We start from the raw sequence: 18,149 nt of genomic DNA, 5'->3' as shown, positions 1-18,149 counted from the left end.
AGCCCCCATAGTTCCCTTCTGTGAATTAGAAAGAGCCACCTCACTGTACACCAGAAACTAACACAATATTGTTATTGTGTTAAATCAAATACACTTGAAAGAAAGAAAGAAAGAAAGAAAGAAAGAAAGAAAGAAAGAAAGAAAGAAAGAAAGAAAGAAAGAAAGGAAGGAAGGGAGGGGCACCTCATCTGGGCAGATGTTGCAAGTGCTAGCTTGGCAGGTGGATGAATAGTACTTCATGCAAAGAAATGAATGCTCTGGGGCTTCCCTGGTGGCACAGTGATTAAGAATCCGCCTGCCAATGCAGGAGACAGGGGTTCGAGCCCTGGTCCAGGAAGATCCCACATGCCACGGAGCAACTAAGCCCATGCGCCACAACTACTGAGCCTGCACTCTGGAGCCTGCGAGCCACAACTACTGAGCCCATGTGCCACAACTACTGAAGCCCGTGTGCCTAGAGCCCATGCTCTGCAACAAGAGAAGCCACAGCAATAAGCCCGCACACCACAACGAAGAGTAGCCCCCGCTCGCCACAACTAGAGAAAGCCCGCATGCAGCAATGAAAACCTGACATAGCCAAAACTAAATAAAATAAATAAATTAATTTTTAAAAAAAAAGAAATGAATGCTCTTGATGAATATAATGCAAACTTAATTTCAGTCCCACTTGTGCCCCCTCCCCAGGCACCTATGTGTGGTGTACAACTTGCACAAGCTTCATGGCAGCCCTACTGCATAGGGTCACCTGCTCCCTAATGCGTATGCCTTTATATCTAGGTTGAGTTAAATGTCCTCCAGTGTGCTCCCATAACATTTTGAACATATCACTAATCATTACATTTATTGCATTCTATTATAATTAGCTTTTGGTTTATCTGAATCTCTACTGAAATGTACGATATTTAAGGAAAAATTTCCCAAATGGCAGTTCCTAAACTGATGCTGGTCAAGGATATCATTTTTACTAAATGGGGACCATGTTTAGACTTTTCCATTACAATAAATTTCTAATATAGAATAGCTGTCCTTTCTTTTGGATTAGGTTCTTCTGACTTTTTAGTATTAAAACATTATTTTATAAAAAAAAAAAAAAGATAAAAGATGATAGTGGGTTTTTGTTGTTTAAATTCCTCACTTGTCCAAATAAAATATTAGTAAAATAATGACAGCTCCTAAAGTTTTGTTTGGTTGGTTGTTTCATGTTTCAAACTCATATGTAAAGTCTGAACATATATGAAACCACTGCTTTAAAATAAAGACTAGCTCCCTAATCTTTATGTCCCAAGCATCCAATACAGAGTAGGCTCTCCATAAATATTGGTTGAATTCATCCCTTTATTGGTCAAAACTCAGCAAATATTTCAGACAAAATCATTTAGGTTCTGTTCGTTTTTCATTTTGCTTATTTTTTTTAAAGTGTACTTAACCACACAAAACAACAAAGAAAAAAACCCTTGAAGGCCATGTGAGTCTTCCCTTGGAAATACTGTCATCATATTCTGTCAGGAACACACATTAGTTGTGGGCACTCCAAAGTGCATACTAACCCAAGCTATCGTCTAGAACATATGGAATAGTATGAGGCCATCTATATCTTTCTCCAACGATGGAATTTCTTTCTTGTACCTGTCAAAAATAAGTGGGAAAGGATTCATTGAATGTATCAGTCAAAAATTTATGAAACAATCAATAGTTAATCTAGAAATAAAGGAAGTTTTAAGCTTTCCCAGCCAGCCTAAACAAATTGCCAGTGTGTGTGCGTGCATGTACACATGTGTGTACGCCTACTTTTATCATATTATAACAAAGGTTTTAGGAGGACATCACTAATTTCTGGTTTTTTTAATAAGGAGAATGACAAGCATTAATATTTCCTTTAATCTTATCATTTCACTTCAATTATTCATATTTTTACATATCCTTGTAATAGCGCAAGTTCGTGGGCCTGACGCATAGTGAGGTCAAACAAACGGAAACATCAGAGTTTGGAGCAGAGAAAGGTTTATTGCAGGGCCATGCAAGGAGATGGGTGGCTCAGGCCCAAAAAAACCTCGAGCTCCCCAAAGGGTTTCGGCAAAGCATTTTTAAAGGCCAGGTGAGGGAGGGTGGTTGCAGGGTATGTGATCAGCTTATGCACAATTCTCTGATTGGCTGATGGGAAATCACTAATTTCTATCATTAATTTTGTTGATAAAGTTGAAGAAGGCACCATGCAAAATCATGTAAATAATGATTGTTGGGAAACTGGACAATAAATATGGTAGATTCATAGACTAGTTTCCTATACTAGAGGTTAAAAATATACAGGAAGGAAGTGATAGCAAAACCTCAATCATCTTGATCTCATAATAGCAGAAAAAAAATCACACATGAGCTAGGCCAAAGTTTTCAAACAATTTTAAAGTATTTGAAATTTTTTTTTCCTGGTCCATTCATCCTTTATCAAGTATTTTTTTTTAACATCTTTATTGGAGTATAATTGCTTTAAAATAGTGTGTTAGTTTCTGCTTTAACAAAGCAGAATCAGCTATACATATAACAAAGTGAATCAGCTATACATATACATATATCCCCATATCTCCTCCCTCTTGCGTCTCCCTCCCAATTTTTATAATAGAAAGCTAATAATGTTTCATTAATGTATTCATCCAGCCAACAAAATGAACACTGTTCAAGAGTACAGAGATCCATTGGTAACCAAACAACCAATGTCTCTACCTTCCTAGAGCTCTTATCTAGTGGAGGAGACAAACAGCATGTAAGAAAACAGTCTAGGGACTTCCCTGGTGGCGCAATGGATAAGACTGCACACTCCCAATGCAGGGGGACCAGGTTCGATCCCTGGTCAGGGAACTAGATCCCACCTGCATGCCACAACTAAGAGTTCGCATGCCACAACTAAGAGTCCACACGCTGCAACTAACAAGCCAGTGAGCCGCAACTAAGGAGCCCATGTGCCGCAACTAAGGAGCTGGCGAGCTGCAACTAAGGAGCCCACCTGCCGCAACTAAGACCCCATACAACCAAATAAATAAATATTTTTTAAAAAGCTTAAACAGGATATATTTAATAGTAGCAGAGGAAATGAAAAAGGGAGATGCGGACAAGAATAAAGGGATTAGGGGAGTGCATTAGATAAAGAGGTCAGGACAGGACTCTTTGAAAGGATGACATTGAAGGTGAAATGAGAGTGATAAGAAAGAGCCAGTATTGAAAGGGGCTCTGGAAAGATCATTCCAGACAGAGGAAACAGTAGTTACTCTGCTCTGAGGTAGGAATATGCTTGGTATATTTTGCATGTTTGAGGCCAGTGGCCTAAGGAGATGAGATCAAAGAAGACAGGAGATGGGAGGAGAGGTAGGCAGGAGTTAAATCATGCAAAGTCCTAAAGGCTGTGGGTAAATCTGGATATTATTCTAAATACGATAGGAAGCCATTGAGTTTCAAGCCAGGAAGTGAAATGGTGGTATTGCTTATTTAAAAGTTCACTTTGCTGTGGGGGATAGGGGACAGGGGCAGGGTGGAAAAGATTCTAGGAGGGCAGCATTTGAAGTAGATAAATTAGGAGAAAAGTGGATTCTTTGGAGTATATATACGTTGGAGATAGAAATGATAGAACCTGCTGATGGAGTGGATGGTGGGGTAAGGGAAATGGAAGAAGCAAAGGTGACTCCTGGGTTTTTTACCTATTCAGTGGAGTGGGGAGAGGGAGTGGTGATGACTTTACGAAGAGGGAAAACTGGGGAGGAACAGCTTGTATGGGAAGTCAGAGTTTAGTTGAGGACACATTATGTTTGAGGTATCTTGTAGACATTCCAATGGAACTGATGGATGAGCATTGGGATAGACAAGTCAGGAGCTCAGGGGAAGGAATGAACCAGAGTTATACATTGGGAGTCATCAGCATAGAGATGACATTTAAAGCCCTGGTACAGGGTAGGATCAAGAAGGAGAGAAGAGCAGACCAAGGACTAAACCTCAGACACTGCAGCTCCGTTTCTTGAGTTGAAGTTCACAGTGGGGGTTGAGGGATGTTTAAGCTCCCATAAACTACATGTAAGGTACCTGTGTTCATCTGTGTGCCATGATGCCTAGGTAAGAACCAGTACTCTTTATGAATAGTTTGGGAAGATCTTTATGTGGCAACACTATTCTCAGCTGTCAGAGTAGAAGTCACAAAACCTTTCTCTTATGGTAAAAACCTGATTCATTGAATTTACAAGTTCAGTTTAATTTTGCTTCAACTGGCTTTAATCAGTGAGGTTCTATTTAAAAATGAAAATATCATATTGTTCCCATAATGAAAATCAGTCAGATCAATAAGGCCAAAGCATACAAGGTGAGTGACGGTGGTTTTAACCACACAGAAATCTGAGTAATGAATGATGAAGATACTATTATATGAATCCCTTAGAGTATAAAGTATTCATTGACTAAATGTGTCAACTATGATTCTACACCCTTAGAGATAGCTGGGCTTAACAAAGCCCATGCTGTCCCATCATTCTCAGATACTCTATTTTAGCTTGCAGTGGTTAATTGAAGGTCTTTCCTTGCATTGTTTCAACTCACCCCATCAAGTCTGATGTCTCCCTCAAAAAGATCCAGTCCCAAATCTAAGAGGGAAGATAAAAATTTGTGTTAGCAAATTGGATTCAAACTTCCCACTTAATAAAGAATTTTTTGTAAAAATCCACAAACCTTCATTGATATCAAGTATATCCCGGTCAATTCCACCATCTACATCTTTAACAAAAAGAACAAAAACACATTGAACATTGTGTTTATGAAAGAAGAAAATCTTTATCAATTACCAATTAGAAGTAAGCAAGGTTCTTTTGCCTCAGATAAGAGAGTACCAGGCTCTGATTCAACATACATTGATTGATTGATTGATTGATTGATTGATCGATTGATTGAGATCTCCCATGAGCCAGGCTTGGGGCTATGGGGCTTTTGCATATACACTCTTGTTTTACCCATGTCCCTTGTATGCCAAATAACTTCAGGAATAAGAAATTGGTCATTCCATATAATATTAAGCTTAACTTGAAAGACTAGATTAGATGACTAGATTAAATAGGAAGCAAATGTTTAAATTTGGTCAAACCAGTCCAATCTACCCATATATTTATATTCCTTGCTAATAGTGTACCTTGGAAATCTCAAGCAAAATTCCTAATTTATATTTGAATTATTCTTAAGTTGCAAAGGGGTAGATAATATGGCCAAGTCTCTAAGTGTACAACTGAATAGGACAGACATCAGGTCCATTTGACTTGACACAAAATAACAAAAATAATAATAGTAGGCATTTTATGGGATGCCGATGTGTCAGTCACTGTGTCTGGACTTTCTTATACCACCACTTGTTTTTTTTTTTTGCTGAGTAGGTGGAACCCTGGAGCAGAAACAATAAAACGTTCCTCAATAAATCAAAAGAAGCTGGCGCTTGATCAAAGTTCAGTGCAATTATGCAATAGTGCAAATGCAATTATGCACTGTGTTTAGCATTAAATGTGTCCTAAGTTCTTCTGTTCTGTTGTTCTGTTATTCACATAACCTTTTTTTACTATAACATAGGGCAAAACTCAAAATAGACTCACCAAAGATTTCTGGGGTTGGCTGGGAAACAAACACATACAAAAGATATATTATTATGATGCCCATGACATAAATGGTCTTATTGATTCCAATTTATATCTAACCATTTGTGGGGTTTTCTTTTTTCCTTAATATTATGGATTACTTTCTGGCATATACCCAGGAGAGCTAAATCAGAGTCTAAGATAACTTTTTGACCCAAGGGTCTTCTCATTTCATATAAAAAATGAAACAGCCTGTTGTATGGATTTGAAGGTGAAAGAAACAAGAAACCAACTTCACAGGTTGAAAAGAAGGTAGAACATAAGAGTCCTGCCCTCAATTAAGTGTTCACTTTAAACATGATTTAAAGTGAACATGACTCTAAAGAATTCATGGAGCTATGTTTGAAAAACCTAATAATTTATTCCCAATATTGAAATATTATTATAATTTTTAACTATGCTTTAAAAAGAAAATTTTATTGAAGACCTCATTAACCATTAACCATGGTTTACTTTCACATTTCTCTCAAGACTCCATCTTCAAAGTCAATACCAAATACTCCAGAAAAAAATATCTATGGCTATACTTTGCAATTGGAAAAAAAAAAAACTTCTGAAAATAGATTCGCTACAGGTGACCAAATGAAACCCAGACCACATACCCAATGGAAAAAACTAAGTAAACCTGAGATTTCTTAGTGAAGTCTAGTTTAAAAAGCTCATGGGACTGGTAGACAGTAGGTCTGGGTTTTATTCCTGCTTCCACCAACTAACAGCAAGTCAGTTCACCTTCCTGATACTCAGAATATCTGTATAATATGGTCAGTGTCTGCTTTGCCTGGGTATTATGATGGTTATATGATGTAATGTGAAAGAACTTGGTAAACTTTGTCATACAAATGTAACGTACAATTTTATTTAAATACTTACCTGTAGATACTAGAATCTAGATACTAGAATCAGTTGGAGTGTTTGGCAAGCATGGGAATAACTGGTTGGATGATGACCATCCTTTTTGATATTAATTAGTGCCTTGATTGCCTCACACTTGGCCACACACAGGCACACACTCACAGAGTAATGCCAACCCACCTCCTGAAAAAAGTCATCAAGTATTTGTTCATAATTACAGTTTTAATAAGTCTTCAATAGTATCTCCTGTTCTCACTGCTGTAGTTCTGTTCACAGAATATCAGCTCAACATAATAATTGTTATTTAAAAATCACAACTAAAGGTTCCCCCCCAGGCACTTGAAACTTCATTTAAAACCTTGATTATGGTTACCAGGCGATAAGGGGGGGAGGGATAAATTGGGAGTTTGGGATTGACATACACACATATACACATATCTATATAAGATAGATAACTAATAAGAACCTGCTGTACAGCACAGGGGACTCTACTCAATACTCTGTAATGGCCTATATGGGAAAAGAATCTTAAAAAAAAATAAATAAAGAGTGACTCTATATATATGTATAACTGATTCACTTTGCTGTACACCTGAAACTAACACAACATTGTAAATCAACTACACTCCAATACAAATTAAAAATAAATAAATAAAACAAGCCTCAAGTTGGTTTGTGGTACCAACTACCTGTCACTGTAGAAAGACTGGTCTAACCTGATGAAGAAGCAGAAAAGAAATCCCATGCTACAAAACGTAAGTATTTGCTGTGCCCGTGACATTCATCATTCACTCTGTCGTGTCTCACATTACTGTAACAGCAATATGTGTCACATTCCGCAGTAAAAATGGAATGATTTTCAAATTTCACATTTTCCATCTTATGAAAAGAAAACTTGTTACACAACAATGAAACTGAAGATAAAACATAACTTTATGTCAGTGTCCCTGACTTTTCTTCTGGTGGGTCTTCTCACTTCCAGTACCCTGCCTGTCCCTGCTCGCCAAAAAGAAATGTTTATTTCATTGACACTTTGAAATTCCTTAAAAAACAAAAAACGAACGAACAGGTTTTTCTTTAATAATCGGTATCAACTACCCCCAATTTTTCTAATTGTTTTCTATACATTGTTTTCTTACCAAGCCAAAAACCTGGAGGAGGGCAGCAAAGAAAAGAAATGAAGGCAGATACCAAGAATCCATGCTGTCACTTCCAGCTGAAAGTTGCAGACTATGAAATTCAGAGAAGCATTTACTTTTTAAAAGGCAAACATCATAACGTATAGCCTTTGATCTTAATGATCCATCTGGCAGGTCAGCCCACTGCAGTAGTTAATACCTCCAATCAAAAAGTTAAAGTCCAGTATCCTTAACACTGTTCTGCAGAGTTCATTGGTTGTTTTTTTGTGTGCGGGGTTTTTTTTTTTTTTTTTTTTTTTCCTCCTTTGTCAACATTCAATAGCCAAGTGCCTGGCTGAGACCTGTTAATAAGTTCTCTAATGTATAACACTGGTCCCCAAGATTATTAAGTGCCATTTGAGGGGAAAAAAATCCAATTAATTTCTAAACTCAATCTTTCAAATGGAAACATTTGTGAAGCTCTTTCTGCCCTTGTAGCCCTGAGCTGCTTTAATATATCCATGTATGTCCATGGCTGTTTATTGTTCATTCATTTAATAAAAATGTATTGAATTACAATACAAAATCCATTAATGTCCTAGAAACTTGGCATATTTGATATTCACATATAAAGTAGCAATAACAAAACAGCAACATACGTCTCTCCTGAAAATTCCCATCAAGCAAAGTCAAGTGGGAATTGTTAGAGTAAAAGACTAGGAAGGGTCACTGGTTTTCTGAAGAACTAGTGTCCCCAATCCATCTCTCAATTCTTTCTCACTTTTTCCTCCTGGGGTAATTTCTCTTTAGAGACAACCTACTCTCTCATTTCCCACACTTTCACTCTCAACTTAAGTGTGATGCAGGGTAATATTTTTGAAATATGAATTTTTCCCCTCAGTATTTCCTTCCCCACTCAAGATTGGTCTTTGCTCCATTCCATGCTAATAAAAAGGATATGAAAAGACATGTAGGGGCTTCCCGGGTGGTGCAGTGGTTAAGAACCCGCCTGCCAATGCAGGGGACATGGGTTCGAGCCCTGGTCTGGGAAGATCCCACATGCCACAGAGCAACTAAGCCCGTGTGCCACAACTACTGAGCCCGTGTGCCACAACTACGGAAGCCTGCATGCCTAGAGCCCATGCTCCTCAACAAGAGAAGCCACTGCAATGAGAAGCCTGCGTACCACAACGAAGGGTAGCCCTCGCTCACCACAACTAGAGAAAGCCCATGTGCAGCAACAAAGACCCAACACAGCCAAAAAATAATTAAGCAATTAATTAATTTTTTTAAAAAAGACTAAAAAAGAGATCCAAGGAAACAGCAATACTCTACAAAAGAAAGCATGTCTTCAGCAGAGGAGAATAACTCCTAAGAAGCCAAGACTGGCCCAGAAGTATTAAAGAAAGCTACCAGGTCTGAGGGGCCACATGGATAGGAATAAGCCCAGAGATTAACCCACGTGCATATGGTCACCTAATTTATGACAAAGGAGGCAAGAACATACAATAGAGAAAAGACAGCCTCTTCAGTAAGTGGTGCTGGAGAAATCTGGACAGCTACATGTAAGAGAACGAAATCAGAACACTACCTATCACCATACACAGAAATAAATTCAAAATGGATTAAAGACCTAAGTGTAAGACCAGACACTATAAAGCTCTTAGAGGAAAACATAGGAAAAACACTCTTTGACATAAACCACAGCAAGATCTTTTTTGACCCACCTCCTAGAGTAACAGAAATAAAAACAAAGATAAACAAATGGGACTTAATTAAACTTAAAAGCTTTTGCACAGCAAAGGAAACCATAAACAAGACGAAAAGACAACCCTCAGAATGGGAGAAAATATTTGCAAATGAAACAACAGACAAAGGATTAATCTCCAAAATATACAAACAGCTCATGGAGCTCAATATCAAAAAAACAAACAATCCAATTAAAAAATGGATGGAAGACCTAAATAGACATTTCACCAAGAAAGATATACAGATGGCCAAGAGGCACATGAAAAGATGCTGAACATCACTAATTATTAGAGAAATACAAGTCAAAACTACAATGAGATATCACCTCAAACTGGTCAGAATGGCCATTATCAAAAACTCTAGAAACAATAAATGCTGGAAAGGGTGTGGTGAAAAGGGAACCCTCCTGCACTGTTGGTGGGAATGTAAGTTTATACAACCACTATAGAAAACAGTATGGAGGTTCCCTAAAAAACTAAAAATAGAACTACCGTATGATCCAGCAATCCCACTACTGGGCATATACCCTGAGAAAAGCATAATTCAAAAAGATACATGTACCCCAGTGTTCATTGCAGCACTATCTACAATAGCCAGTATGTGGAATCAACCTAAACATCCATCGACAGATGAATGGATCAAGAAGATGTGCCGCATATATACAATGGAATATTACTCAGCCATAAAAAGAAATGAAATTGAGTTATTTGTAGTGAGGTGGATGGACCTAGAGTCTGTCATAAAGAGTGAAGTAAGGCAGAAAGAGAAAAACAAATACTGTATGCTAACGCATATATATGGAATCTAAAAAAAAATGGTACTGATGAACCTAGTGGCAGGGCAGGAATAAAGATGTAGACATAGAGAATCGACTTGAGGACACAGGTTGGGAGGGGGAAGCTGGGGCGAAGTGAGAGTAGCACTGACATATGTACACTACCGAATGTAAAATAGTTAGCCAGTGGGAAGCAGCAGCATAGCACAGGGAGATCAGCTCGGTGCTTTGTGACCACCTAGAGGGTTGGGATAGGGAGGGTGGGAGGGAGGCTCAAGAGGGAGGGGATATGGGGACGTGTATGCATATGGCTGATTCACTTTGTTGTACAACAGAAACTAACACAGTATTGTGAAGCAATTATACTCCAATAAAGATCTATTAAAAAAAAAAAAAAGAATGTCTCCACAGCGGACTGCGCAGAATGACAACAAGGGACCAGAGAGAGGGATGGATATTTCAGAGGATGCTTTTGAGGACACATGACATCAGGAGCAGATGGGACCTCAGCTGTTCAGTTTAGGCACAAGCCTAGGGGTAAAAGATGGAAATCCCGAACTGGCTGCAATTAAATATCTCCCACTTATGTGGATAGGGACCCAAAATAATAGCTATGGTTACAAAAAAATAAAGGTATTTATTATATACATCTCTTTTTGTGAGCTGAGATGTGAAACTGAGACTCCTGACTGCATTCTGTGTGTCGGGACAAGCAGCTCACATTCGAAGTTAGCAAATTGGAAGCAGGGAGATAAGAAGCAAGAGTTCCTACAGGACTGTTGGAGTCTGTTTTGGACCCTAATTACAGCATATGGACAGAGCCTTGTTACGAATCTCACGGAGAGTCATGGAGGCATGGCTGAAATCCAACTATAATGTGTTTTGACTACAGTTAATGGATACCTTTTACATTTCCTTTTTTCTGGGGTTGTCAATGATGCTCTTTAAGGCAGAAGCTACACTTGGCTTGTCTAACACACCTCCAGTTTCCCTCACTTGTACCCCACACCTAGGAAACTTTTTCAAGCTCATCATGGAATCTGAAGTTGGATCCCAGGAAAATGTCTGCCTCTGGTTGCCGGTCCTCCTCTGGTCTTCCTTTCTCCCAGGTAATATGGAAGGAACAGGCATTCGTGAACAGGAAACCCAGTGCTTGAGATTCTAGGCCTTATGGATTGCTCTGAAAGCCTCTTAAACTATCGGGAAAGCATATTTCTCTTAGGAATGTGATTCTCAAGATCCCCATGGAATATGAGTACATTCTAGACCTGAGGGTAGCAGACCATGAGTGTAAAAAACTTCTTAACAGGAAACAGTACAGAGAGATTGCAACAAAGATCCAAAAGACTTTGTATCTTTCTTCTTGTAGTGCCTGTTTCCTTCACCTGACTCTCCTTCCCCCCGTCAAAAAAATAGTTTTTCAGGAACAGAGTTATAGATACAGAGAATAAACAGGTGGTTGCCAGAGGAGATGGGGTGGGGGGAAGAAATAAATAGGTGAGAGAGATTAAGAGGTGTGGACTTCCAGCTGCAAAATAAATGAGTCATAGGTATGAAGTGTACAGTTCGGGGAATATAGTCAATAACTATGTAATATGTTTATCTGGTGACAGATGGTAACCAGACGTGTAGTGGTGATCATTTTGAAATGTATAGAAATATTGAATCACTATGTTGTGCAACAGGAACTAACATAGTGCTGTAGGTCAAGTACACTTCAAAAACAAACAAACTGGGCTTCCCTGGTGGCGCAGTGGTTGAGAATCTGCCTGCCAATGCAGGGGACACGGGTTCGAGCCCTGGTCTGGGAGGATCCCACATGCCACGGAGCAACTGGGTCCGTGAGCCACAATTACTGAGCCTGCGTGTCTGGAGTCTGTGCTCCGCAACAAGAGAGGCCGCGATGGTGAGAGGCCCGCGCACCGCGATGAAGAGTGGTCCCCACTTGCCACAACTAGAGAAAGCCCTCGCATAGAAACGAAGACCCAACACAGTCATAAATAAATAAATAAATAATTAAAAGAACGTGAATTTCTTTAAAAAAAAAAAAAAAGTTGTTACAGCTCAATTTAAAAAAAAACAAACAAACTCATAGATAAAGAGATCGGATTTGTGGTACCCAGAGGCAGAGGGTAGGAGGAGGGGGAATTGAATGAAGGCAGTCAAAAGGCACAGACTTCCAGGTATGAGATAAATAAGATCTGCTTTCACCTTCTGAGAGGGTCCACATTCTGTCCATGGAATGTGTATCTCTCTAAATAAACTTGTTTTCACTTAAAAAAAAAAAAGATAAATAATATTAGGGGGCTTCCCTGGTGGCACAGTGATTAAGAATCTGCCTGCCAATGCAGGGGACACAGGTTTGAGCCCTGGTCCGGGAAGATACCACATGCCGCGGAGCAACTCAGTCCATGCACCACAACTACTGAGCCTGCGAACCACAACTACCGAACCCATGTGCCACAACTACCGAGCCCGTGTGCCACAACTACTGAAGCCCGCACGCCTAGAGCCCATGCTCCGCAACAAGAGAAGCTACTGCAATGAGAAGCCTGCTAGCTGCAACTAGAGAAAGCCCGTGCACAAAAACGAAGACCGACCCAATGCAGCCAAAAATTAAATAAATAAATAAATTTATTAAAAACAATAATAATAAATAAATAAGTACTAGGGATGTAATGTACAACATGGTAAATATAATGAACGTTGCTATGAGTTCTATATGAAAGTTAGGAGAGTAAACCCTAAGAGTTCTCATCACAAGGAAAACTATTTTTTTCTGCTTCTTTAATTTTGTATCTCCATGAGATGATGGGTGTTTACCATACACTGTGATAATTATTTCACAGTGTATGTAACTCAAATCATTATGTATGTAGGCAAATCACCTTAAGCTTACACAGTGCTGTATGTCAATTATTTCGCAATAAAACTGGATGAAAAAAAAGTTTTGTAAGTTATTTCATTAATTTCCCAATGCTAACTTTTTATGAAATCTTATAAGCACTTTTATAACATACTGGGGAGGTACATAAATTTAAATTTAATTAAATGGATCTAGGAAAAAGGAAAAGAATGGGGGGGTGTGGTGACTAGAGAAGTCCCTGGGCAGCTAGGGGGACACAAATTCAATAGGGGTCCAGCCAAGTGAAGGGCAGAAGAGCTCCTAAGACATCTGCACCCCCTGGCGCTGAACAGACTAAATCATGTTCTTCACACAGATCTTCTAAGCACCTCCCCACATTACCGTCTCTTACCCCATTTTTCAAAATTGTGGTAAGTTACTGTATTAGTCAGCGTTCTCCAGGGAAACAGAACCGATAGGATGTATATATAGATAGAGAAAGAAATTTATTTTAAGGAATTGGCTCACGTCATTGTGGGGGCTTGCCAGTCCAAACTCTGCAGAGTGGGCCGGCAGGTTGGAGACCCAGAGAAAAGCTGATGCTGCAGCTTGTGTTCAAAGGCAGTCTGCTGGCAGAATCTCCTCTTCTTCTGGGGACCTCTGTCTTTTGTCTCTTCAACCCTTCAACTGATTAGATGAGGCTCACCCACAGTACGGAGAGTAATCTGCTACTCAAAGGCTACTGATTTAAATGTTAATATCATCTAAAAATACTTTCACAGGGACATTTAGGCTTGTGTTTGACCAAATATCTGGACACTGTGGCCTAGCCAGGTTGACACAGGAAACGAACCATCCTGTGATGGTTACCTTTTTGCTGCTCTTCTTTTATTGCCAGACTCTTCATGATCACCTGTTTATGGGATGGCTACTGGTCATGCTAGAGGTGACTACTGTTGCCACTTAATACAAGTGGCTTGATTGTCAGCTACACCCCTGGCTGAAGACAAAGATGTTATGTATCATAGTTCACAAGGACCATGAATGACAATACAGTCACATCTTTGATCAAAGGACTGGGAGTAACCTTTGAGACGTCAAGAAGCCAGCTGGCTGAGGGAGTGAGGAACAATTCTATTCCTACACAGAATGATCCTTCTTCAAATCTCTGCACTGGTTTCATAGAAGAAGCTCTTCTGCTAAGAGGCAGCCCACAAAGAAACAGAGTGGGGGAAATCGCCGCAGCACGATGAGATAAACAGTGTCCTGCCATCACTACAAAAGGATCAACAGGTGGATCAGAAATTTCTGCAACCCTAATCTAGTTCAGCTGGCCTAGTGCCATTAAGAATTCACCCCGGGGCTTCCCTGGTGGCGCAGTGGTTGAGAATCTGCCTGCCAATGCAGGGGACACGGGTTCGAGCCCTGGTCTGGGAAGATCCCACATGCCGCGGAGCAACTGGGCCCGTGAGCCACAACTACTGAGCCTGAGCGTCTGGAGCCTCTGCTCCGCAACAAGAGAGGCCGCGATAGTGACAGGCCCGCGCACCGCAATGAAGAGTGGCCCCCGCTTGCCGCAACTAGAGAAAGCCCTCACACAGAAACGAAGACCCAACACAGCCAAAAATAAACATAATAAATAAAAATTAAAAAAAAAAAAAGAACTCACCCCAAGCTCCAACAGGTCCAGAGCGGGCATCCACTGATACCCATTCATCTACTTCATGAGCTTGCCCAAGAGTTTTAATGCCCTCAAACTCCAGTCCAGTTTACTCCTCCTGTAGCTCAGGCCTGCAAACACCTGGAAGAAGGGATGAATCATTCCTTCTTCATGCTTTGGTTGCACTTATGTATGGCACTCATTACCCAAAAGTATAGTTACTATTTACAAATCTTCCTCTCCCAAGTAACTAACTGAAATCAGCCTCATTGAAATTTGTATCTCCAGTACTTGGCACTTAATAGGTGCTTGGTAAACATTTGCTGGGAGAAATGGGAATAAACTATGGAAAATCAGTATCTAGAAAAATGCTCTAATTTCTATAAGCCTACCCCAATGCCACTAGGCGCATAGCATTTTTTTATGGGCACAGAGGCCAACAAAACCACATGTTTTTGTCCTGAGTGTTTTTGTCCAATAAGAACTAACATTTCCCACTGGGAAGAAATGTAAGGCTTTGTTGTGATCTATTGTTACGGGTTTCCTGTGTACACATCAACGCTTCATGGTTTGGTTGAGCCAAATCAGACTTACGTGCAAAATGACATAAGAGTACTTCCCGAGAGTGGGGTTGTGTATGCCCGACACTAACACAGTTCAAAAGGCACTCATCAATACGAATGTATTCAGTGTAAGCTCACTCCATTCATTCTCAAGAAAATTTCAGCCAAATACCCGATAACCATAGTTTGTCAGTTGTTCTTTAAGTAAATATGGTGTTTTTTCATGGAACGAGAAAAGCAGCTAAATCAGTTCACATCTCAAGCAATCACATAAGTGCTTTTCCTCAAAAACATGTAAGCTGAGAGCATGGATCATTGGCTATTTGGGTCAGCTAAGATGACACTGTTATAGGCCCTGAGATACAATCACTAAAGTGCCACTAATCTGGTTTAACAACTAGCAGGTGGCACGTTCCATGTGCCCAACACAACGTGCGTCATCCAGCCTGTTTTCCCCTGCGTCGGCTTTTTTGTTTCATTTTGTTTTACAGTGTCCTGCAGAGGTAAGCCACCCAGATGTGTGCTGAAATGACAACTACTTTACAAAAAATACGTAAATGACACTACCTGCTGTGCAACAACAGAAAGAGAGCATGAGGTAAACAAGGTCCCACACAGTGCGCAAGACCGGACTGGTGCACTGGGGGATGAACTTGACTCTGCTACGTTGGATTGTTCAAGTGTCTGGTGTCAATGGCACTGCTTAAGCCTTTGCTGCTTCTGGCAGGAGAAATCTTGCTGGGCAGAAGCAAAGGAAATTTGAGAGACTAGTCTTCTTTCTTCCTTCCATTTTCTGGGCTCCAGCTTTTAACTCGCAATAACATTAAGCCTGGGTCACTTTAACCACAAAAATTACTGAGGAAGAAAAGCTTGAGTGTATGATTCACTTCATTGTCGTCGACTGTGAATGGAAGGGATCTCTGAAGCACTCAGCCGGTGTGTCTGGCCCCTGGTCCTTCTTGACACGTGGGCATTCCTCTGCAGCTGTCCCCTAACTTTTTCTCTTGAAACCCATTTTCATTCTGAAAGATGATTGAGGACCCCCAAAGAAATTTTCTTGTTCTGAGCTACCTATCAATATTGACCTTATTAAAAACTAAAACTGAGGGAATTCCCCAGTGGTCCAGTGGATAGGAATCTGTGCTGTCACTGCTGAGGGCCCTGGTTCAACCCCTGATCAGGGAATTAAAATCCATAAGCCACGCGGCGTGACCAAAAAGAAAAAAAAAAAAAATTAAAACTGAGAAAAAATTTTAACTGAATGCAATTCATTTTAAAATAACAATTTAAAACCTAGTGTCTGTTAACATAAATAATATACTTTAATGAAAAATAAGTACATATTAAAAGACAAAAATAAATTAGTGAGAGAGTGGCATCGTTTTCTGTTTCTGCAAATCTCTTAATGTCTGGCTTAATAGAAGACAGTTGGATTCTCGGATGCACTTCTGTGTTCAATTCCTTGCAACGTATCGTTATGATTAAAGTATATGAAGAAAATTTGGCCTCAAATAGAAATGTCAGTTGAAAAAGGAAGGAGTGTTTTAATAGCTTTTTTGGGATAATTGTGGCGGATCTTCTCAAATACTACACCCAAACTTGACAAGCTGTAGTTTCTTAAACCACATCAATGAACTTTTCGTACTCTGTTATATTAAAATCCATTGGTCCATCTTGCATTTTGAATGGATCCTCTACTTATGCATTGTAACATCATTCATCTTTTAGAAAATCTAGATCTTCCAAACGTTAACACATTTAATTGTACATTATTAGATAAGTCTCTTTGTTAACATCACCATCAATCTCATCAGAAATGTTTATAAGTATTTGGGAAACTGTCAAATTCGTGATGGCAGATACAAGTTTTCCACAATTCTAACTTTCTCTTGAAAGCTCCATTTTTATCATTGACAATAAATACTGCTAGTTGGTTTCCTGGACATTTTAGGCTCATTCCATTCATTTGCCAAAAAATTTCTGTCAAATACCTAATAACCATAGTTTTGTCTGTCAGTTGTTCTTTAAGTAAATATGGTGTTCCAGGAAAAAAACAACTAGTTCAGCTCACATCTCAAGCAATCACACCAATAATTTTCCTCAAGGCAAAGATCGTATTTTGGAATGTAGCAAAAGTGCTCTGTGTGAACTTTCCACTTTGTCACACATAATGTTCAAAAGATGTGCACTCAAAGGTCTAGATTTAACAAAATTACTTTTTATAGCTTCATCAGGACATTTTAAAGGTAGACTGTTCTGTTGTTGATTTTACCGCAAGTGCCTGGCAGTAAAGAATACAATGGCTACTGTGCCAGTGCCTTTGCGTCAAGGTGCATTGTCAACACAGCCAAAAAAAAAAAAAGGGCCAAAATGTCAGTATTTTATGAAAATAGTTTGACCTGTGGAGCCCTAAAAGGGTCTCAGGGACACTCAGGGGCCTGTGGACCACACTTTGAGAACCGTTGCCTTATAGTGAGGGGAAAGATAGCATGAGAATCAAAAAGACTGGGGTTTAAACCCTTAGCTAAGAACTTCAGCTACTTATTAGCTACCTGAGCACGGGAAAGAAACTCTCTGAGTCTCAACTTTCTTACGTGTAAAATAGAAATAATAAAATAAATGGGCATGATTAGTATGTTTTAAAAATTATATGTATAAAGTTAGTGCCTAGATTATAGACCAAACTAGGGTAGGAACCAGAGATGTGTGTAAAAGGGAGTTCATGAACAAAGGAAAATATGGAAAACTACACTATTCTTTACTTAACATATTCATGCATTCATTCCAAAATATTTACAGAGAGCCACAGCCAGACACTGTGCTAGGTGATGGGGATATAGAAACAAATGACATGAACCCTGCTCTTAAATAGTTTACGGGGGCATTTAAATCACGTAAGATTCAATCTGATGAGTGGTATCAAAGAAGGTATACACCAA

General features: G+C 39.5%; 1 protein-coding gene across 1 annotated transcript in view; it reads right to left on the bottom strand.

The window, feature by feature from the left end:
• MEP1B (meprin A subunit beta) overlaps window positions 1–14,714 on the bottom strand; it is a 33,160-nt gene extending 18,446 nt beyond the window's left edge. The window contains exons 1-5 of the mRNA XM_059894462.1: window positions 14,657–14,714; window positions 5,607–5,625; window positions 4,702–4,746; window positions 4,573–4,616; window positions 1,548–1,626 (exon numbers count right to left, since the gene is read on the bottom strand). Coding sequence (XP_059750445.1) covers window positions 1,548–1,626; window positions 4,573–4,616; window positions 4,702–4,746; window positions 5,607–5,625; window positions 14,657–14,704 — 235 coding nt within the window. The 5' untranslated portion in view covers window positions 14,705–14,714. The remainder of the gene's footprint in view (window positions 1–1,547; window positions 1,627–4,572; window positions 4,617–4,701; window positions 4,747–5,606; window positions 5,626–14,656) is intronic.
• Between the last annotated feature and the right edge of the window lie 3,435 nt (window positions 14,715–18,149).

Source organism: Balaenoptera ricei, chromosome 14 (genome assembly GCF_028023285.1).
Source record: "Balaenoptera ricei isolate mBalRic1 chromosome 14, mBalRic1.hap2, whole genome shotgun sequence".
NCBI lineage: Eukaryota > Metazoa > Chordata > Mammalia > Artiodactyla > Balaenopteridae > Balaenoptera > Balaenoptera ricei.
The sequence above is the reverse complement of the archived record's forward strand: the minus strand, read 5'-3'. Positions and strand labels throughout refer to the sequence as shown.